General features: G+C 35.6%; 1 protein-coding gene across 1 annotated transcript in view; it reads right to left on the minus strand.

Moving 5' to 3' along the window:
- Positions 1-23,920, minus strand: part of UBR3 (ubiquitin protein ligase E3 component n-recognin 3) — a 102,547-nt gene that overhangs the window by 24,344 nt on the left and 54,283 nt on the right. The window contains exons 25-31 of the mRNA XM_053982631.1: positions 20,430-20,579; positions 19,791-19,924; positions 16,797-16,907; positions 15,034-15,234; positions 14,088-14,224; positions 8,558-8,643; positions 70-175 (exon numbers count right to left, since the gene is read on the minus strand). Coding sequence (XP_053838606.1) covers positions 70-175; positions 8,558-8,643; positions 14,088-14,224; positions 15,034-15,234; positions 16,797-16,907; positions 19,791-19,924; positions 20,430-20,579 — 925 coding nt within the window. The remainder of the gene's footprint in view (positions 1-69; positions 176-8,557; positions 8,644-14,087; positions 14,225-15,033; positions 15,235-16,796; positions 16,908-19,790; positions 19,925-20,429; positions 20,580-23,920) is intronic.

The following is a 23,920-nucleotide window of genomic DNA, read 5'->3' on the forward strand; positions in this document are numbered from 1 at the left end:
CCAAAGTCCCTGTGTAAGGATGTTTCTTTCACCAGGTAAAACTGATACTGGGTAAATTAAAATACTTGCTCTGAATTTTTATCCTGCGAGGGCTGGGTTAGTTTCCTCCAGGGATTGTATGCGGAGTCTATACTGTAGAGGCGCATGTGCATGGCCAACACGTGAAACAGCTGATCTGAAAGGGGAAGAAGACAGATTGCTGAGTATTACATACAGTGATATGAACTGTTTTACATTAAATTGCCATCATGTATTTTACAAGATTCTGAGAAGCCTGTCACATCGTTCCAAATAAGCTGGTACCCTAACAAGCATATTTTTATTAAGGATTGATTTATTTTTTTAAAAATGATTTGAAGAGAAGTAAGACTTCAACAGAAGGCGGTGAACACATACATATATACAGAAAAATGTTTCAGAGAAAGGCTGTTTAGAAAGTTTTGACCAGATCTCAGTTGTTTTGGTGTTCCATGTACTTAATTACAGGCCTTTTTAAAAAATCCTGCTTCATATGCTGTTATGTTGCCAAGGTTCCACGCTCACTTCACTTGCCTCTCCAGTTTATGCCAGAAGTGGTGATTTCTTAAACAATTATTCTTAACAGAGACTGATATACTTTTAATTTATATACTTTCAGCTTTCATTCCTCTCTCTTACTGTTAAGTTCTGTGCACCATATATTTGAAATTTGATCTAAAATTGCTACAAGTCCTGGCCTATGGCAGGATCATTTTGGTTCTTCATCTTTAAAAGGTTTATTATTCCTTCTGCCTTCATATGGTTATTTTGTAGGTAACTTTTATACAAAAAAATCCCCAAACCCACAAAAGTCTGACTACACATCAATGACACTAAAGTAGCAACAGTCTTTATAATGCCAGAGATTTGTCTGTACAACCTGCAGGCAGAGTTTGCTGATATTCATCATTTCAAAACCTTCTGTACTGCCACTGTATCAAAAAGATTATTTGCAAAACACTTGTAGAATTTTTTGAACAGAGGATGCATAATTACTCATGGTGATTTACTGCAGTATTTCATATTAAAATGCACATTTTATATTTACCTATGAATCATATGATCACAAAAGACAACATATAACCCTTCCTTCCATTAAGCCACCCAAGAAGGCAAGCATCATTTAGGTCAAGAGCATTTTCAGAAAGGTACATGCAACAAAAAGCACAGAATGGTTTGAGTTGGAAGGGATCTTTAAAGGTCATCTAGTCCAAGCATCCTGCAATGATCAGGGACATCTTTAACTAGATCAGGGACTATTCAGGATTCAGACTTCACTTTTTCAATGAATCTTCTTTTATCTTCATAGGTTTATACTGAAATAATTAAAAGTATAATTTCCCACAATTTTGCTTACTTTTTTCTTCCTGTCACACTATATTTTGCTATTTGGTGTCATGCTTTTCTCCTGTTCAATTTTCTAGGACCCTGCTTTCTTTCTCCCTTTCATTTTAACTTTTTCCCTTAGTATCCTGACATCATCTATCCTCTCCAACCCTTATTCTTTCAATTGATCCCTTTGCATCTTTCTCTCTAAATTTCTCTACCTCTTTTTAGAACCCACTTGCTCAACCTACACACACACAGGTCCTCCTTTTCAAGTAGAAATAGCAGCTATTAATTTATTTTCCATAAATAGACAATAACTCAGAGGTATAGCAATGGCCAAAAGAGTCGCATGATGAAATCAGCTGACTGCCAGAGCCTGAGGGCTGTAATTAGCTCCTGGGGTTTGTAAAATAATTGGAGCTGTAGATGGCATTGGAATTGATAGCTGCCACCTGCTTTCTGAATAAAAACAGTCAATGAGGACAAAATAAGTCATCTTTTCTCCTGGCAAGAGATTCTTAGGAAAACACTGCTTTGCTGATAAAGTTGAAAATATAAAGTCTGAAAATATACTTATATTCCATCGAAATAATAAAAAAACCCTCAAGCATGGTTTTGTTTGGAATGAAACCCATGGAAATGGCCCAGCCTTCCCTCCTGCCTGTTCACTAAAATGAAAGCTTTTTTCCCCCCTCAACTGCTCCTTGCTTTAAACAGAAACAGGCAACCATACAACATTAAAAAAAAAAAAAAAAAAAATTGATAAAATTGTTCAGGGTAATTAATTCATCCCCTGTTCCTTTAACAGCTACTCTCCAGACCTTTTACTAATATGAAATTAAGCAGGCAAGCATCAAATTCTAGCCCTGGAGAATTTACTTGCAATCTCCAAATGTGTAACATTTATGGAATGGAGTCACATTCCAAGTGACGGGACGTGCCCAGGAAGACGCCGTTCAGCAGCCGCGGAACAGAGCACGTTTGGGCTGCGCCGAAGGCGGCGCGGCTGCCCCGCAGGGGAGCGCGGGCAGCGCCCACGGCACCCGGCCCAAGCGGCCCTGCCGGGAGCGCCGCCGCCCCACCCGCCGGCCCCGCCGCCCCGCAACAGCTCCGGCCAGAGGCACACACCGAGCTTTATTTCTGCTTTACACCGCAGTCACTCCAATTGCTTTTCTTAGCACTTACTGTGACTACGGACTACCGGAGAAAGCCAAGGAAAACGCAGAGCGCTGGGAAGCAAGAACTGGCAACTTGATTGTGCACCAAGTGCTTGGTACTGCACCACGTCCTTATGCCTGAGGGACTCGCAGAAACCTGCCTTGAGCCAAAGGAATACCCGAGGACTTTTCCTGTGTATTTATGGAATGCATAATTCCAAAACATAAGCATACAAATACAGAGTGTCCTCCCATTCTCTTATACACTACTTGGAACCTTTAAAATACATGTAAGTAATGTTTTTAAACAAGTAGCAGCAAAACATGACCACGGCAATGGCCCACAAACATCCGTGGCCAGGCTTGTGAAGAGTGGGAAGGAAAGCCATCACCTCACCAGGCATCCCAACGGCCCATGGCCCTCACAGTCCATCCTCCAGGCGAGTCTCTCCAGGAGAGCCCATCCTTGTAAGGGGGAAAGGCAGGACCTGGTTGCAGCTCAGAGTCACCAAAAGATCATTCTTAACCAATTTTTGTAGGAGGAATACTAATTTCAAAAGTGCAGCAGCAACAAAATTTGAAAAAAATTGAATATGATCCTCCTTTGCTAATAACTTTGTAATATTTGAGGCAGACTGCATCCAGATAATTTGAACAAATATAAAAACCAGACAATTTGGATACACAATATAACTCATTGCTGCAAGTCATCAGGGGCTTGGGAGGGTTCTAAAATTTGAGTGGGGAAGAGTACTACATGATCATAGACTCGAGTATTGCCTACATTGACGCACTGCTGGCAAACTCAGCTTATGTCTTTGTTTTCATAGAATACATGTAAAGCTTAAACAATGCTTCACAGAATCATCTGGATTAGCAGTTAGAACTAGCTTTCAGACCTATTAGCATTCCTTAATCCATTTTGAAAAATAAGGAAAATAACTTCTGTTATTTTGTTATTGTCACTGCTGTTCTTGGTAGATTTACTTCTTGGAGTTAATCTATTGTGAGAGAGGAGCAATAAACTCAATTGGAATCTGTACTTTCAAAAGAGCAGCTCAATGGATAAGACACTGTCTTTGCACTGAGACTGAAGCTGTAAGAGGAAGCATTGTAATATTGCTCCTCTCACAAACCCCAGAGATAATGGATATTTTGTCTATATATCCACACTGCACCAGCACCTGCAGCTGCATTCTTTACTGTTTTTAATAATAAAGCATACTCATTTTACAAATGTTGACAAAGCTCTTAAAAATATTCTGCTATGTTACAGTGCAAAAAGCAGGATTCCACAAAGGCAGCTTCACAGCCCTTTTCAGGTTTAGTGTGATATGCACAGCACAAAAGAAGACTAAATTCAAGACATAAAAAGACAGCAATTTTAAAGATGAATGGTAGAATGCTATGCTATGCTCAATTGACAAAAATGAGTGATTCAGGAAGTTGCATTCAGATCTAAGTTTTGGTCTCATAATCTTCGTTTGATCTTTGCCAAAGTGATCCCAAATTTTTACATAACTTTTGTTGCCTTTTTTCCTACATGCTTTTTTCTGGTCTCTTGACTGGTAAACTCTCAAATTATCAGAGTTCAAATCAGATTGTTTTCTGTTATTAATTCCTATTCCACAATGTAGAGCAATGTGCTGTCATTATGAAAACAAGCTAAGGAATTGGCTGCCTTTGTCTTACTTGCAACAGTCTAGATAATGTGTTTCTACCCCCTCTCTTTATTTTAGGACATACTCTGCTGTCATAGAGTTTTCTGTTTTGATTCAGATTTCCCTTTTTACATTCCCTAAATTAGTATTCATATTTACAATGTGAAAACATCACAAAGTGACACAGCAGTTCACTGCAGGGGGAACTGAAAACATCCTTGTCTCAATTGTGAAGATCTTACCAGCCCAGGGATGCTTCTGCCCTCTTCTCCCAAAGTTGCCTGGGACTATCAAGAAGAATGTAGATTATAACTAAAACCACTTGATACAACCAGATGGGACTTGATTGTCAATAAGGAGATTGAGAAATATTTTTCTCCTGGTAGAGATTTACAAAGTCCACTTAGCAACAGCAGCTGCAAAGACCTGCTGACAACATCTTCCCATTCATCACTGATCCAGTAGACTTGAATTGGTAAAAAAACCATGAAGGTCAGGAAAAGCCTATTAAGGCATTAAGATTGGATAGACTTTACAAAATCTCTTACATCTTCACTAAGTCTTAATTGCTGATTAAGCAGCTAATTACCCTCTACACCAAACTCGCCAGTGTATGAAATCAACTTTAGCAACAGAATTCTAATAGTACCTATTTTTGCTTCTCCCATACTAGATATTAGTGGCATACCAAGTGTTTTAGAAAATACTTAAGATCATCTGCTGTGAGAAAAACTGCTTTTTCCAAGTTAGCATGAATGGGCACCAAGGATCTGCAAACTGACAGCTCCTAACTGAAAAAAACTCCAAGCAAACAAATCCAAAAACCCAAACCCTGCAACACCAAAAAACCCAACCAACCACAGAAACCCAATGGAGCAAGGCATTCCTGAAAACTTCTTTTATTCTCTTTATTTTCAGTGGCTGCAGAGAGCTGCATAGGACTCTTTGCAACCATATCTACATCAACGACTATAGGAAAGAGACAGCTGCAACTCAATCTTGCAAATCATAAAACAATTAGGTTTTTCTCCCAACAGGAAATACTAAGTGGCTCTAAGTGTCACTGTCCATATTGATAAAATGGAGACAGCCATTACTTTCAACATGGTTGTAAAATTTGATACAGAAGAATCATGAAGAGAAGCAACGAGTTTCTATGCTCACAAAAACACTAAAAGCACTGATACTAACATCATAATCAAGATAAAGGCTTCAAAAGAATGAAAAAAAGAAAACCAAAACAAACCAACCAACCAACAAAAACAACTCCCACAAAGCAATACTGTTTCTCAATGTTTAGAGACATTACAGAAGTTACAAAGGTGCTAGATGTTCTACTATGAAGAGTTTAAACAACTCTCAAATAATTTTTTGATGTCAAATTGTAAATAACATGCTTTCCAATTAATGCAGTTGATGGTGCAATGCCAGACAGCTATTTGTAGGAAGCATAAGGATAAGGAGCTCATTTACAGAGAAACTGAAGCCAGAGGACAAGAGGATAAAATATTTAATCTTTACCCAAAATCCTAATCCTGCCCTTCTCACAAAGGGGAAAAAGGAAAACAAAACAAAACAAAGAAGACTAGACAGACAAAAAGATTAAAAAAAAATTAAAATTTAAAAAAGGAAGATTATAAATTCATTTATATGTAATTTTTAAATTTTGTGGAACTGTTCATCATCTAGTGCAAGATTACCAGAGTACAAATAGCAAAAAAAAACCATCTACACAAGTTAAAGAGAGGTCCCAGAGTCAGAGAATGCTTAGGGATGGGATGGAATGGACCTTAAAGATCATCTAGTCCCGACCCCCCCAAGACCCCTGCCATATTCCAATAGACCAGGTACAGAGAAAAACCATACAGAGAAATCATAATTATTCGGCCTTAATGCTGTGTTGGGACCCTGTTTGATAAATATGGAATAATGAAGATAAACAGGTCTATTACACTTTATAAAACAGAGAAAGAAGACTTGTACTGTTGTTATGTATCACAATTTTCCCTAAACCCATGAGAATTTGCAAGGCCATAGACTGTAAAACTGTAATGTAGTCCTTCAAATAGGACTTGATTTTTAAGTAAAAAATATATTTGCATTTTTGGTTGCACACACATACAAAACTTTAAGCCTTAAAATGGCAATTTTGCAGGCAAATTTTCTTCACCATTCTTCTCACACAGACTTGGTCACTGATACTGAGAGCTGCATTAATCACTCTTAATTTTACTTCCCAAGAGTAGCCGCCCTCATGGTGCAATCTACTTAAACAGCTCTTGACCTATTTGTTCCCACCATCTTCCCTGATGTTTGCTGCTGTAACAGCTCACCTGGGACAATATATTCCATTTTCCACAATATCTAATCACCAGACTTCACAGTTGTTACAAGACTACTACAGAGTGGTATGCTTAATAACAAGAAACCCCTCAGTATCTCATACACAGAAAAAGCCAAACCAGGTTATGTTTTAGATTACTTCTGCTGAACCTGACATGAAAGATGTTTAGAAAAAAAGCCATTTCAATACTGTGCAAGAAAGACTTAAATGAAACAGTTCCTATAATGTATTATACAAACCACCACAAAGCCTTAGCTTGGTGGCATTATTTTTCTTTCTTTTTTTCTTCAAATAACACCAAAGAATGAGAAAAACCTTTGACGTCATTTCTTCCTTTGTATCAATTGCTGTGGTGCAGTGAAGCTGCAGAGATGTACACAAAGGAAGCTGCCCACCAATCCAGTGGTTCAAGCAGTCTCTGCAAAATCATAATCTTCCAGCACTTGGTGACATTAGTTGGTGAGGCACCATCAGAAAATCCATTCTCTTTTAGAGGTATTTATCTAGCTAGCTAGCTTTTAAATAGGTACATGTAACAAAAATTTGATGTGATGTCAAACATTTCATAGTGTTTTAAGATGTAATGAATGTCTTTCATTTCACTTTTATCTTAAAATATAAATCACACCTAAAAACTGCGATGTCCTGATTTTAAAAACCTCAGTGAGATAAAAATATGACCTTGCAAATTACTGGCCACTTCCCTGCATACATTCTTCTAAACTCTAAAATGTCAAGAAATTTTATTACCAGTAAAGCCATGTGAAAACAAAGATACACTCTCATAATGCGTAACATCATTATAAATTTTTTCACTTTCCAAAATTTTTCCATTTTAAGTTGAAATCTTCACCCTAATCTGCTCATCCATGTTCTTTCAAATACATTCCTGTGAAATGGGTAACACATTAGTAAGAAACTAAAATTCAGGGAGAAAGTGTCCATCTTACTAGGTGAGAACACAATTAAAAATACATTGTAATCTAAGTATAAATTACCTGCAGAATCCTGGCTGACTAAATTTGCACACAGTGATCTAGAGATGTTCTTTTAACACATGTACTTTTCAGGTATTTTGGTCAGCTGAGAAAGGTGGGTAATGATGGAGGGGAAAGACAACGTACAGTACAGGCTAAAACTACTTTTTAAATTAACAACATATGAATGAAATTAGTTGGGCAGTAACAGAAGACTTGTGTCCTAGAGGGAATGTGGACAGCATAGGACCTGGTGAGATTTCATTTGTGGCTTGTCACCTCAAAGGATGAGGAAAGCATTCCCCAGAAACTGTGTACCAAAAGACAGAGGTAGGCCTAAGCTTTCTTTTCTCCTACAGAATCTGCTGCTATTGCTACATAAGCTTGACTTAAATAAGCATTAGTAGTAGTAGCAGTATTCTGGCAGGCTTTCCAGTTTTCCTGACAAAAGAAAATGTCCACTTGTAATTGTTTATATTCCAGTAAAAGATGAAAATATTTTCTTTTAAGAAAAAACACTTCTGGCAGCAAGAAGTTGCTTTATTTGACAATTATTAAAGGTTTTAGAACAAAAAAATTTGAAAATTTCCATGAAAGAAAATTTGCAAAACTTTGTGGAAGAACTAGGCAAAACAAAGACATGGGATATTGTAGCTGCATATTTCTAAGTAAGACACCAAGTCATAAGCTATATTAGCATTCAGAAAACAAACTTCTTTCCTATTGCTACCAACAACTAGGGTGAAACAAAGTTTTCCTGCTTCACCCTTAAAATACTTCTAGTGTTACTCACAAAAATGCAAACTTATTAAAAAATATTACATGCATAGTATGACAATTGATTTCTAAATAATTGTACTCAGAAGACATGAACAACTCTTAATGAAGAATTTGTGCAAATTAGTTTTCACATTTCTCTAACAGAAACAAAAACCCAAAGACTCCTTATGGCAGAAAAAAAAAGGTTTTAAAAGGAAAAAGTTGATGTAATTTAGAAAATACCAGAAAGAATCAGACATCTTTATTCAATATTATAATAATTTATACTGCATTTAATAACATGGAACTTACTTAAACATGATCTTTTCCCAGCTGTGCTTGCACCTCCTGAACACAAATTTCCTCCTCGGTGGACCAGCTCAAGTTCCAAGTTTGTTCTGTAAGAAAAACATAACAGTATTGAATGGAACAACATTATTCAAGCTTCTACAGACACAAATGAATCATGACAAACTCCCAGCATACACTAAATGAAATAATAATGTGAACTAATCTTTAGTGTGAAATACTGCCAAAATACAGCTCAGAACAAAACAAACTTTATTAAGATATTGTTATATATTATTTTAAGTACTGTATTAACACAGTACTATATTGAGTTATGAGAGAAGCATTAAAAATTGTTAATTCTGTGGCTTTCTGCTGTATGCACACACAGCATAATAAGGGAACTTATGTGCAAATCTGGAAAGACAATATACAGATTGGTTAACTTTCAGTCAATCACCTACATCTAAAAAGTGTTCTCTCCATTGGCAGAGCTTTTGTTTCACTTCAGACAATCAGAAAGTACAATGGACATGGCATCAACTAAATATGAATACAGTCTAAATTATAATTAAAGCACTGCCCTTTATAGATAAGTTAGTTAATAAAAGCCTTGGAGGTTAATTCTGAATGAAATGCTATTCACTGCAGCTCATTTGTATGAGCCAGTAGTTGTGTCACTGAATCTCTGCATGCCACACTGATGCTTTCTTTCTTAGTATTACTGTAATCTGATACTTAGGCACCAATTGTTTAGGCCAAATTTGATAATTTTGTTTCATTTTGGAATTGGATGTTTCACTGCTGCATTACCTTTTACTCTCAAGATGTGGAGCAAACAATTTCTGTTATATTCTCTGAGAGCCTGTTTTAGTAAGTCAACATACATTTTAAAAATTAGAATAAAGGAATATAATTCTATTATTCTATAGTGTTGTTTTGCTAATTCAATCCAAACTGCAAATCTCATTCTAAACATATTTTGTCCTTTAATGAAAAATGAAACAATTTTAGGTTCAATATAATGTGACTGAATCCATATTAAAATCTATTCTAGAATTTTAGGCATATAACATATCCAAGCTAAGACCCTCCCCACATTTAAGAAGAAACTAGAGGATGACTTTTATTCAAAACAAATTATTTTCAAGAATTTCAGCTTCATCAACTTGAAAGAATAATACATTTTGATATGCAGTGTTTGTTAATATATTTTCCTATGTTTTTAAAATAGCAACATTTCTGAATATTCCTATCCCTAAGTTTGCAGCTTATGCCATCCATTTCTGAAGGAATGCTTTAATCCTCTCTACTCAGAAAAGGCAATTTAGCATTGATAATGTGCCTGCTCAGAGCTCCATCTGGTTGCTGCTGATAAGGGCATCTGTGTGACAGGGGAATTTTCCACTCTTCAGGCGATTTGCAGTGCTCACTGAACTTCTGAAAATCTACCAGCAAGGAAGCAGGGACAGGGATTTCATATTAGTGGACAGAATAGCAACTGTAGATCAGCATGTGCTAATTCATCATGGGAATATGAAGGAAATCAGTATGTTTTATTTCTACGAACATTCTGATAACTAATTTGTAGAACAAAATCAATGACAGTCTTCCATTAAGACTAAGATAATTAAGATTTAAATCAAAAAGACTACCTGAATGTTTAAGAATAATTTTCTAGATCTACAATTTTAAATTTCCCTTTCACCAAGGCATATATGCCATTTCACAAAAAAATCCTCAAGAGACAATTCTGAAAAATATCTCTTGCTGGTACATATGAGGTGTCATATAGTACTTTTTACTATAAGGAATGTAAGGAAAGTTATTTCTGTAATCACATACTCTGTTCACATACACAATACTAACTCTCACCTCCCACACTTCTTCACTGTCCCCAGCTCCTCAAAAGCAGCACCTTATACCTCAGTTTTCTTGGAAATATAAGTATTAACCTTTTCCTTCAATATGTCTCTTTGAAAATATATCTGTAACTTGGCATAAAAATGCAGAGTAGAGAAAGCATCTTCTGTGAAAATGAACAATTATCTTTCAGAAAATATCCTACATCTGGTACAGACCTAAAGCTTGAAGGAGACCCTCCCTAATTTGAGCTCCCTTCTGCCTTGAGGATCTGTGTACCCTCTGCCCTTTACGGAAGAAAAGTAATGAAGAAAAACTGAGGGCATCTGATAGAAGCATGGAACACAGAGTGGTCTCTGAAAGAATCCTTTGCTATCTCAGAATCCTCAACATAAAGGAAAGAGAATGAGAAAGAAAATCTATATGAGTGTCTTTTTTTCCTATCTAGAAATCTCAGCGTCATTCATTGGAGGAAAACATTTTGTAGAACACTGCCTTTATCCTCCTCACTCACAGAAAAAAACCCTGAGAAAATGGATTTTGCTCAGCTGTCCTGACTCCTGATTAAAACTAGACCTACTTCATCCCTTCTTGGGTGCTTTTGTTAAAGGAACGTATTGGGTGGGAAGGGTGATTTCATATTTCTGAGAATTCAAACCATGACAGAGTAGAGGAAAGTAAAAATGCAATGTCCTTTCCAAAGAGGGAATACATTTAGATGGACTTGCTCTTCCTATTGGGACAGAAGAAGCACACCGAGCACTATCATTTTTCTCACTTCAAGTTACAAACACAACACATACAAGGAAAAACCCCAGATACTGAGACACAGACTCAGAAGGAAAGAACACATGGCTCTTACATTAGTCTATACATAGCTGACAGAAAAACCAAAAGGTTTGTTTGCACAGTCAACAAAAGCATGAAACCTACTGCTGTGCAATACATAAACAGTCCTCCAAGATATCACTACAAATGATAGTCTTCAATGCTTTGAATGTGGAACTATTAAAATTAAAGCTAGGCACACCTACACTCATCTCATAAATGTCAGCAAAGACAAGGAGGAATGCATGAAAAGTGTACAAATATAACAAGATATGACTCTTGGAAATGCAGGAGGTAGCCAAGGAACTGCTGTTCCAGCTGTGCATGCAAATCAGGATGCCAAGACCCAGAATGCCTCTTTTGCTAGGAGAACAGACAGCAGCTAGAAACAAGGTTGTAGAGATTTCTTTTGTAATTTTTTTCTCTGATACCGGTGACATATACCTGGGTAAGTAAAAAATGAAGAAAAGTAATTTCCTTTTATCCTGAAGGAGAAAGAATAACCTGCAGCAACTGGCTACATATTGTTTCACCTTCCCATTCCAGCATGCAGTAATCCACTGCAAAGCTGGCATTCAGCTGTAAACTAGCATCTTTTAGGACAGGAGATGATGTCATTTTCTGATTGAAAATGGAACATGACTTATGAGATGATTAAGAGTGTTTAATTCACATGGAAATATATGGAGTTAATAAAAATCTCGTTGTATTCAAATGCTCATCTAAACAAGAGTTAAATACGAGGAAAAACTGTGAAACTGCTGTAGATGGTCTGACAAAAACTAATTAAATGCTTCAGAACACCTACAACTAGAAATGCTCAAAGGTTACTCGTTGGTAAGGAACACAAAGGTATCATTATCTCACGAAAAACTCTGGATGGAAATAAGGAAGAAACAGGTTGAACGACAGGAATAATTTACAGAAAGCAAAATTACTTCAGTATGTAATTTTAATTGTGGCTAGTCCATTGTTTGATTACTTGAAATTAAACACGTAATAAAATCATACAAAGCAAACACTTCCAGTTTGGAAGATGATGTACAGATTAATTTCCATAAATATAAACTGTAAAGTTGTATTATAATGTCTATTTAAAAGTTTAAATTTTTTTAACCCTATAGTTTTTATGCAATTATCAAGTAGTAGAAGCATGTAAATCTGGATTTCTGCACTGAAAAGCAAGACAAGTTAACCACCTTGAAGCTAATCTGCCAGATTCCCTCATAAGTGATCTTATGAGTTATAGTAACAATACAGTAGGCTGGATCCAACACCTGAAATTCCTCAAACATGGATAAATGGAAAATCGGTGACACAAGTCTAACCCTAACAGGAAGAGGTCACAAGGAGTACAAGTGACATATCCTAATCTTAGTGGTCAACCATGATTTCTTTCTCCAGCAGGGCAAGCAGCAATGAAATGCTATTCTGGTTTGAGGTATTTTTAACTCTTTGAATGAAAACAAATCTTGAGCTCTGTGTGTAAATATAAAAGTAATACATAGATACATTGCAAATATGTTTACCTAGCATTTTAGAAGTTATATAACATTGCACCCAGAAATCTATTTGAATACCATTTTTGTATCTTAAATAGCATGTCAAGTTATAAGTAGTCATACTTTGATATGTGAAATATTAGCTTTGAGTCCTTTGTATTTTTAGAAGGGTATTTAATTGTTTTGATCAAACACGTAATTGCTAAAAATCCCAACATTACTTATCCTTGTCTAGCATACAGCACTTAAAAATATAGAATAATCCTTTAACTTGCTATGTATAGAATTTCATAGCTCTTCTGTATCAGTTAAAATACTCTGAAAGAATACAGATAGTATTTCTTTTAATAGAATAATACAGTAATACGAGTTGGAGAATTCTAGAGCTATTAGATGGTCTAACCTCCTGTGAAAAGTGGAACCTTAGTGAGTCCTGCTGAGCCAAGCCTTGAATATTTCCACTGCTTATATAGTAAAGGTGCTCAGCAATGAGAGTTTATGAAACTGCAATAAAAAAATGCTACTCAATGGCATCACTTCTATGCTTGCAGTTTCTCTGCAGTCAGCACCTTCCCCTGCAGGCCTCACTAAGTCAGAGTTTAGAAAATTATTTGCTTAGTGAGTACATCAAGTTCTTATGGGAAAACCTGGTATTAGAGTAACTCTGAATAGATTAACCATTCAGATTACCTTAACATTAATGGCATAGAAGGAGGGGCTGATTTTCTTGGAGAGCGTATGTGACACTGCCAGCTCTAAAACTACAATCAAACATCACCAAAAAATACTGCTGGTTTTAACAGTTTTTTAGAAGTCTAAAGACTATATGAAGAGAAGTTCTTGGTTGCTGATGTAATAAAAAAGCTCCTTCTGTGATCTTCTTTTAAGTAAATAAAACTAATGTGTGGCAGAGAGATAAAAAACACCTTGTGTTTTAAAAAACTAGCAATATGGCAGTGATACAGAAGAAATCTTATTCTGTAGAAGACAGATAAAGTAATTTGACAATTTGGGAAAAGAAAGCAAAACATGAAATGCAACATAAAATTTTGATTTATGGGAAGCAAAACCTTGAATTAAGAAAAAAACTAAATAAGCATATGACAATGTTATCTGGGTTTTGTGCCACTGCTACACATAGGAAAAATGAACTGAGAGGCACATGTTTTCATCTTGCATAATGCCTGTATATGAAAATCAGAAAATGTAACCTTGATGTACCGAGTATGCAAAAAGTCCTTTTTGGAGAGGATGAAATATTTTTAAATGCTTTTTTTTAAAAAAGAAGAAAGCTATCTAGTGACTAATACCATTACTGAGAAATACAAAAAAAAAAAATATAAAAAGAAAAACATACCCACCTGGCTACAGAATACATAAACAGGAAATCATTGTCAGGTGATCCAGGAGTCTTACTATAATCTGTATACTTCTTCTGTGTGGTACTTTTTATATCTTTCATTACAGATTCCATTTCTTTACTGAGGTTGGTTTCAGACTATGACAAAGACACAAATGAAGATTAGTTAATTTTACCTGAAGAAATGCAGTAGCTGATTGTAAAGCACAGCACTTTCATATTTGTAAAACACATTTGCAGGTTATGAAAAAATATGCATTAAAACTCAGTATTCTGTCTCACGGAAGTGTCAAGATATTTTGGAAAGTTATTCTGATTTGTTCTGAACATGAAAACATAACTGGTTTGTCCATCTCCTAAGTTTAAGAATCTCAGTGCTTGTGCTATTTTAAATTATATTTGCACTGCACGGGTACACAGGAACACAAAGCATCTCCATCGAGATTTGAAGGTAACAAAATTTAATATCATTTATTCTGTCATTCAGAGAACCTCATGAAGCTTTGTAACACATGAGCTTCTGTAAATGGCTCTTTCTGTAAAATGAATAGTCCATACCTTACAAAGTTCTTAAGAGATATTGTTTAAATAGCTTCTAGTTACAAGACTATTGCTGTTTTTTCATTGCATGGAAATTATAAATATATTTCATATTACATGACTCCATTCTATGCAAATTACTATGGAGAAAACTGAAATTGTACTCAATAAAAAATTATATTAATCACATTTTGTCACAGCTTTCAACTATTTATTTTTAGTAGGTAATGCAGTAAATGCTTTAAGTTTCTTGATAAGAAAACAATAGTATTTTGCCTTCAATATCAGAAGAAAACGAACTTTCCATGGTTGCCAGGATTCTAAGAGATCACAAATGCAATATAATGTAAAAACTGAAACGTAGAGGCAAATTAACAAGGATCTTTCTGCCTTACACTGATGCTTACTGGGAAAGTTCCCAGCTGTTCTTGAAGGTCTTCCACCTCTTGCACAAGATCTTGCATACACTTGTTACTGTGACTTTGCCAAATGCTTCTTTCCGTGTTGTTTCCAGGATAACAAGGAAGAACGCTGTTGGCAAACTGCCTACACAGGGGACAGGTAAATTCTCCTTTATCCACTGAAAAACCCTGGAGGACTTGGTCATTCTAAAAGAAAATAAAGAAGATGGAGCTGAAATTTGTGAACGATTATTGTTTTTTTAGCTTGATATTTCAGATGTATAGCTGAAAAAACGAAGTCAAAAACCTAAAACTGTAAAGAATGAATAATTAGAATAGTTATCCATTATACTGACAAAGGTCTTAGCTACTAGAGACTGTCTTACAATCCTCCAACTCAATTCATTTTCCTGATTTTTAAGCACTCTCCATTGTCAACAATATCCCCATAATAACGTAGAAAGACTTCAGCGGAGTATTTCCAACATTTCATGTGTGTTGCCTCTTTCTGACAATACCCATAAAGTTGTAGACTCCAAGTACAGGCTGAAAAAGCCTAATCAAGTAGTCACTGGCAGGCAGTGTGAGAAGAACCCTGATTATTTCTTGTATCACATGAAGGATGAAAGAATGGGCACAGAAGTACATGTTTGGAAAGTGAGGACGTGTCCTCAGTACTCCTATTAAGTGGCAAGAAACCTTGCTTCAGCTTCATGAGTTGCCTCCATGATTTCCCATGTTGATAGCTAACTGTATTATGTATAAATAAATGTTTTATCCAGATGAACACAGGTCTATATAAATTATTTCAGTCCTAAAAATGGTAGTAAATAGTCAAAATTATTATGCACTCATCTACATACTTGTTAAACATGCTAGGGTCACTTAAAGAAGTTCACTTAAATAATCTAGAATCTTCATATACAATTACATGGAGTAACAGTTTGTTTCAAGTTTAATAGAGAATCCACCAGAAAAATGACTTCAGAATTTATATGATGCAAAAAATCACTTTTCCAAAATTCCATAAAGTGAGACTCTACCATCAAAGTCAGATTTTGCTGCTATATTACTTTATGTGATTTTTATGTTATTTTTTATTTATCTTGATGACACAATTACTGCTGCAAGCAAATTTAAATTTAAATGGAAAAGAATTCATCATGGGATCCAAGAAAGGTTGCACACCTTCTAGTTTCTTTAGAGGTTAAGTTTCAAACAGTAGAAGCAATACTGATACTGAAAATACAAGAAATTGCTCCTTTTTTCTCAAGATGAAAAGAAATAAACAAAAATTACAAAAAAAAAAACAAAAAAAAACCCCAAAAAAACTAAACCAGAAAAACAAACTAACAAAAACCACAAACACCCTCCTCCACCGACCATCCCTCTCCCCCAAAAAAACAAAACCCCACCAAAAGACCCACCCGACCCAAAACCTGAAGAAATATCCTGTAAAATAATCTTGAGCAAAAATGCTGCTTCATATGAAACAAGAAGTCATCACTTAGTCTTTATTTTTTTGGGCTGGTTAATTTTGCACAAGATTTTTTCTGATATATCAGAATAACAGAAAACAAAGTACTTTTGTTAGCAATGTCAAGATGCAATATGAGATTAAGTTATTAATTTCTCAAAACATAATGAAACTATTTTGTACAGTCATACAAAACGTTGGATTGATCTGATTTGAGCAGCATAAATCCCACTGATTTCAGTAAAAGCAGTTCAGATCCAAATAAACAAATATGATCTTCAGTTTTACTTACCCTTAAGGATTCCATGTAAGATTTGTGACAATCTATGTGTAAAGTGTGACCACAAGTTTGTACATAAACACCTCCTTCCCAGCCTATTGACACTGCTTGTAGGCAGGAACTCTAAATCAAAGCAACAACAGTAAGCAAAAACAACAATTACATATAAAGCGATGAAAGTATTTATTAAAACTTCAAGATTTATAAGATAGACAGATTTCTATTTGCATGCTACCTAATTAAAGATATCCTGGGGAAATAAAGAAAAAAAAATTATAAGAAGTGTTTATTTATGCTGACATGGCAGCTATTATGCAATTCTTTCCAATAGTCAAACTTCTGCAGTTCTTGTCACTTAAGTTAACAACTTCTTTAAGGAATTTCTTGTATTACTGCATGAAGGTGGGTCTAACTTCAACAGCTTTCCAATAGCAGAAGTTATCCCATTTACAAGGGCAATATACTGTTGCAACACATTTCATTCAGTTTTGTAGATAACCAAAATAACAATACCATAGTTAGAGAATTAAACCACAATCTGTTATTAAAATTCAATGTAAACACTTAGGGGTTTTAATGAGTTGTTGAACAGCATCATATATTACTCATCATAATTGGAAAAGAGAACAAATACTTGTTTAGGGAACTTAGTTGTATAGTAACTTTGTTTTGAAAACACTGAACTTATTGGCTGACTGCACTTACAGCCCACAAGTCCAAAACAGTTACCCCACTGGTATTTTTTCCCAGAAAATAATGAACTGAAGAAACAATCACCTCTGGCAAATTTATAAAGAATTCTAGAAAATTCTCTAGCAGAATATCAAGCTATAGTCAGTCTAAGAATTAAATTTCCATTTCTCAAAAATTTCATACACAGACTGAAATGTACATTCTGGTTATATATTTAAAGAACAGAGAAAGATTTATGGCTACCAGAATTGGAAAATAATTTTTAGTGTGGACTGACCCTAAAACAGTCTTAATGTATGGTGCAAAATCAGACTACCATGAATAACTCTGATACTTGCATTTCCTAAGGGTGTCCAAGTTTTTTTTGGGTTTTTTTTTTTTCTTAATAAGAAATACTTTCTCCTGCTGGTTGCTGCATGATTTAGTAGACTGCAGTATTTATAAGGTTATATGATATACCTGGCTAAGCCCCACAGGACCAATATTTCATTCAGAAAAAACATTTATTTACTGCATATATCTAATGAGGCTTTCTGCAAAAAGAAAAAAAAACAATAAAAACCCCAAAAAATCTCCCCCCTCCAAAAAAAACCGCCACAACAACAACAAAAACACAAACAAAAACCAAAACAACCTCAAAGTCTTAGCCAGAAAGGCTTTATTCTATTATTCCTGAGCTCAGAAATAAAGCAGAGTCCAAAGCAAGCCATAGGCTTGGGGTGGAGCACACCTAACACAAGCTATTGGTTACAGAGTACTGTGTGATTCTGGAAAGAGTCCTGCCAATTCAGTATATGAAATTTTATCTCCTAATCTTTAGTCATAGCTCTCCATATTAAAAGTAATCACTTTCAATGGTTTTTCCTTTAATGGATGAGAACTCTATTCCCTGGCAGCAAACATCAAATCCCAGCTAAGAAACAGCAAGATGGAAACACTATGGAAAGAAGTTACCTGTTTTGCCTAATTTCTATGCAGCACGTAGCTTTTCAATGGCATTTTTGTTGATTTTTTTTCTTCTAGCAGATAAGCTAGATCATATTTCATAATTTCAAATTTTTACATCTAAGTGAAATTATTCACTTGCCTCCCAAAATCTATTAGAGGAAGGACACTTGTTGGGGAGGACACAGTTGATAAACAAAAGGACTTCTTATTGCTTAGCTCAGCTGAACAAGACACTCAAGAAACTAGCAGATGTTTCCATTTGTATGTCCAAAGCAATTTAAGGATTAGTTCTTTCAAGCAGAGACTTTTTTTTTAGCACAGTAGTGACCTGAAAACAAAAATAGCTAATTCAACTGATGTTTGAATCAGGACTGGAATTTTTGAGGGTAGGATGCTCATTGCATTACAGTGCATGTTAGACTAATCTGTTTGTAGTGTTACTGCACAGAAAGGGAAATACATGCTTTACTAAGATAAAGGTTTTGGTAAATTTTGCTTGGAACTCCTTCCACTTTGTAGTATGCAAACATGTAAAAATAAAGCTCCACTTCAGCACTACTTCAATGCTTTTTATCACTTCAGCAGGAAAAAAAACCTAATTAATTATCTGATACACTAAACCAGTATCATCAATGTCAAAATAAGACAAGCTCGACCACAAATTCTTTCTTAGCTAAAAAACAGTTTGTTAAAAAATAATTTTTTGCTTAGGTCTTTCAGAGTTTCACTTTCTAGCAAGGAAATGCATTATATTCTCCTTAGAATAAGATGCTTTCTGAAAAGATTGACCAATTTTTAGGACTGTGTCAAAACAATTATGAATTTTACTCTACATTAATCTACATAAGCAAGCTTGGCTTCAGTTAGCAAATTTTAATTATCTGTGGATGTCATTATGAAAAAGCTAGCAACTGTGTTAGAATAAAAATTGCCTACTTTTCCACTTTAAAGACAATCTTTAAACTTCTAAAGGCTCATTATTTATTTAGATACACTGGAAAGCTGGCATCTCACCTAGGACTACAGAGAACTGGTGTTTGGTTAGACAGTGAACCCAAATTTCAATGGTGTAGCCACACTGGATTGTGAAATACCTTATTCTAGAGAGTACTGTGTGGATGTTTAATGACTGTGTAGCCTGTAGATATACTAGATGCCTATTGCCAAAAATATAATGGCAGAAAGCCAAAAACTATTTAAAAATAAGGACCCTATCAAATGTAAACACTTCAGAATGACTGCAACATGAAAAAGCATTCGCTAAATGTAGAAATGAAACTAGGAGAACTCTAAGTTGGAATTTCATTTCTCTTTTTACATATAAATTGTTCTTAAGTGCTGGTCTAGTTCACATGAAATCCTTACATCTTTGAAGTAGCGCTGCAGCGTTGTGAGCCTCACGTCGTGCAGTGCCGCACAGGTATCCCAGGGATAGATCTGCTCCTCTTCCGTTGTCGGGAGTCTCCTCGGCTCAGTGCTGTTGCGGCACTGCCCCAACACTGCAAGAAGAGCAGCAGCAACACACAGTGCCATGGGTAACAACAGGCTAAACAACTAAGAAAACAATCAGGCAATATTGATTTGTAACTATAATGTGCTTTGTTGATGCTAAAAAGTAAAAACTTACTAAAGAATCTACATACTGAAAGTTTTTCTTTTGCACTTGTACATAATATACGTACAAACACCTATATCCACTAACATTTGTACTGACATTCAGACACACTGATGGCTGTTTAGTTTTCTTTTCCTTCCAGTACTGATTTTCCTGCAGGTCTGTAATGCACTGCTGCATTTGCAAAAGCTAATAGAAAGTAGGAGAGAATTAAACAGTTTGTTCTTTCCCCAAACTTTTAAAAAGTTCCTTATGTGTCTCATAGAGGACCATCCACAAAAAAAATAGGAAACCTGGTGCTTCCAGACTTCACGAGACACAACAGGATTTATGCACACATGCTAAAAGCTGCAGAAACACTGCTTTTCCTACAAGCCACACATTCATACCTGAGGATGCCTGTAATAGTACAACTAGCCCTGTAGGTCTGTCTTCAGTAGAAGGGCCACTTTGTCCACAAATAACACAGTCATATATTGCCTCAGAAACGTGCTGTTCGGATGTAGCTACCTCCATGGCAATGTCAGCATCTGGCGATTCTAAAGACAAATAAGAAAATTTATATTAAACAGAACTAAAGAAATCCAAACGAGGATTTCCATCTGAGGATGTTCAATCCATCTGCATTGAGGTCGTGATGAAAAAACTACAAAATAATTTCTCTAGTTTATCTGCAACTGAAATATTGTCAGTTGCTTGAAATGAACCTTTCTGCTTTCAAGAAAGACACCTACAAAATGCAGTATATGTTTTTTCCATAGGCAAAATTACTCCCTGTGGAATTAAATGTTTCATTTGAGTTTTGTATTAAACTTATCTCTTAAAAACTTCTATAAAACAGAGATCTAACTTCTATCTCATTAGATATTATATTGAAAACTTTGGACATAGAGAGATGAAGGGCAACAATATGACTCTCTAGTAAAACCAGATTTGCTCATAGCTGACTGAAACAACCATTTGAAGGAAAAATGACTATCTGTTTTCTTCATGGTCCACATTGCTCCTTCCTACGTGCACAGAAATGTTCAAGGCTAAGGCCCAGCTCTGAAGTCTCAAAGCTACTGCACTTCACATAGCTTCGATCACATGACAGTTGGGGATGCTGATTTCAGGGCAAGCCATTTTATGTTATGTTACAATCAAAGTTAAGAATTCTTTATTGATTTGAAAGAAGAGCACCTTAGGACTAAATGATCCATTCCTGGCTGCTCAGAAACACATACAGTCAAGCCTCTTGACCTAGAATATGTGGGTTCTTTGCATTTCTCCTAGAACAAAATTTTTCTGAAGGAAAACACTTCCTCCCTAACTTCAGCCATACCCTTTATCTCTCTGATTTAGTAGGCGAAGGTACTGAATAGAGAATCCAAAAACCTTGAGTACAGCAACAGTCCTCATGCAGAATTGTTTTTAGGAGAACTGCTGTCTTCTGTAAGTTTACTACAGGTTTGGCACAGTAGGCTGCTGCCATAAAGAGAGGCGTGTTGGGTGCCAGGCAGGATATTTCTTCGCTATAAAAAGCTCCATGCAATGCTCTTGCTCACAAGGCTGAATCAAAATTACACTGTTCTAGTAAGTACTGATTTCCTAGTCAGTTATTGAGGGTCATATGAAAATGAGCCCTGATCTTCACTGACATGCAGTTGTTAATATTGTACACATGTCTATCACCATCTAGTGGCAGCCAGATGTACAATGAAATAAAAAGCACAATGCATCAACTGCAAATGTCCAAAACATCCAGGAAATTTAGAAGCAAATGGTAGCAGAGAAGACAGCATAAAATAGCATTAAAAATGCTATTTTTTATATTTAACATCACCTCATAATTGTGTAATGCACGATCATGTACAGCTATGTATCAAATGCAAGAAATGACAAGGACTAGAGTTTCAGCTTTCTTTTCGCTCTTTTTCTAAAATATTGTCAATACAGCAGAAAATATGCAACTATTCAATATTTTTCAGAAGCATAGAAAGAGAATACAATGTATCAATCTGATTTAGAGCAATTCAATAGAAATCATCAAAATCTGTCAATATTTAATTTACAAAATACCATTAATTCATCACAAATTGCCTATTTTTTAACTTGAAGGGAAAAAACCCCAGAACTTAGGATTTAAAAGGTGTTTAAAATCAGTTCAATATATGCAATTTATACTTTTATTGCCTATGGGGAACAGGCACATAAAAATCAGGCTAATTTAATTTTAGAACTCAATGATTAAGTGCATGCTTCCTTCACAACTACTTACATGTGGATGTAGCTAGCCTACTCTGGCAAAAAAATAAACTTTCAAGGAAAGTAAGCTACTAGCACTAAGGAAGACTTCCTAATTAAGTAATTTGCACCTGAGCTAGTAAAAGAAAACAAAGGGATATTGGCAAGAAATTAAAATCTCAAATAAGAAGGCATATCAGAAAAACTCTAACCAAACAAAACCCCTCACTTCTTTTGAATGGACTCTGATAAACATCAATTACTCACTTAAACTAGCTCCAAAGATTTAACCTAATTGATTTCACAGACTTGTCCTAATGATGGCAAGGTGTAAAGGAGCCAATGAAAATTACAAGGTTAGACACATGGTACTGCTATCAGATCACCAAGTTTCTGTCAGGAGATTTATCTTTTGTTGTAATATACCTCATCCCCTTTCAGTGGGTTCTGGAATTTTCTTTGTCCTTAGGAATTATTTCACAAATCTGAATAAATACGAACCTTAAAACACGTAAGGAGAATGGCCAAATTTAAACTGTGACAGAAATCCAGGGACGAGCCAAACCCTGTAGTTCCCAAGAGTTTCTTAAAAGTTAATTATTTAGCTCTTTGTTTAGTTTTGTACCAATAGAAGTAGAGACACAAAAACCTAGCACTTCCTACCTCCTAACAAATCACTGATCAATGTGCTAAAAACTAGCACATTGATGTATTGCAGAATGCATTGCTAACTGAATTTAATTTCATTTCTATTCTCCAGAGCTAAGGATGCATTCCATTATTTCCTCTACCTAGCAAAACCCCCAAACCAAAAGGGCTTTGTAAACACAGTCAATATAGTTCACAATCTCCACTGACTGTAGTCAACATTTGTCCTGCTGCACACATTGTGTCAAAGAGGCCCCTTGGTATCAAAGCAACCATTAGTATGCTAATATTCTTTGCCCTGACCCAGCATATACATTCTCAAGAGATCAGTACCTAATTTATTTTTCTATCTGGGTTCAGAAGATTGAGTGTTAGGAAATATATGTCACCTTGCATTAAGACTCTGCGCTTCTTTTAAGTCTAACTAAGGAATGTTTCATGAAGGACAAAATGGCATCCTGCTAAGACACACGCCGTAAGAAAGACATAAAAGATCATCTGCATACTTATCAGGATGCATTAAAAAAGTTTAAAAATCACACCAGCCACTTCAGAGATGTGAAAACTATTGAAGAAATTACTCTTAGCATTTATAATTAACAACTTAACCAATTTACAAATCTTCAGTACAATAAGTAGTTCAGCAGCCTGCCTGAACAGATCATATTTTGTTTTTATAACATTCAGAAAGATTTTTACAAGTATAACTGTAATTTGTTAAAGGCTACTATTAACCTAGTACTGAATGGTTTAGTTTTGTTCTTATCAAGTCCCTTCTGAAGGTTATGAAGTTTCAAAAATCTCCTGCACAGAGTCTGCACAGAATCTCCTGCACATCACAAGGTAACCATGGTCTCACCCTGGGGCAGTGCTTGCAAAGAGCTCAGAGGAGCTGTAACCAGGAGCTATAACCAGGAGCAGGAAGATCTCTGGAGCTGAAACCAACACCACATTTTTGACTCTCTGGACAGTCCCTCAGACACATTAAGAGCTCTGTCTGGTGTTC

This window comes from Vidua macroura, chromosome 7 (genome assembly GCF_024509145.1).
Source record: "Vidua macroura isolate BioBank_ID:100142 chromosome 7, ASM2450914v1, whole genome shotgun sequence".
In the NCBI taxonomy this organism is placed as follows: Eukaryota; Metazoa; Chordata; class Aves; order Passeriformes; family Viduidae; genus Vidua; species Vidua macroura.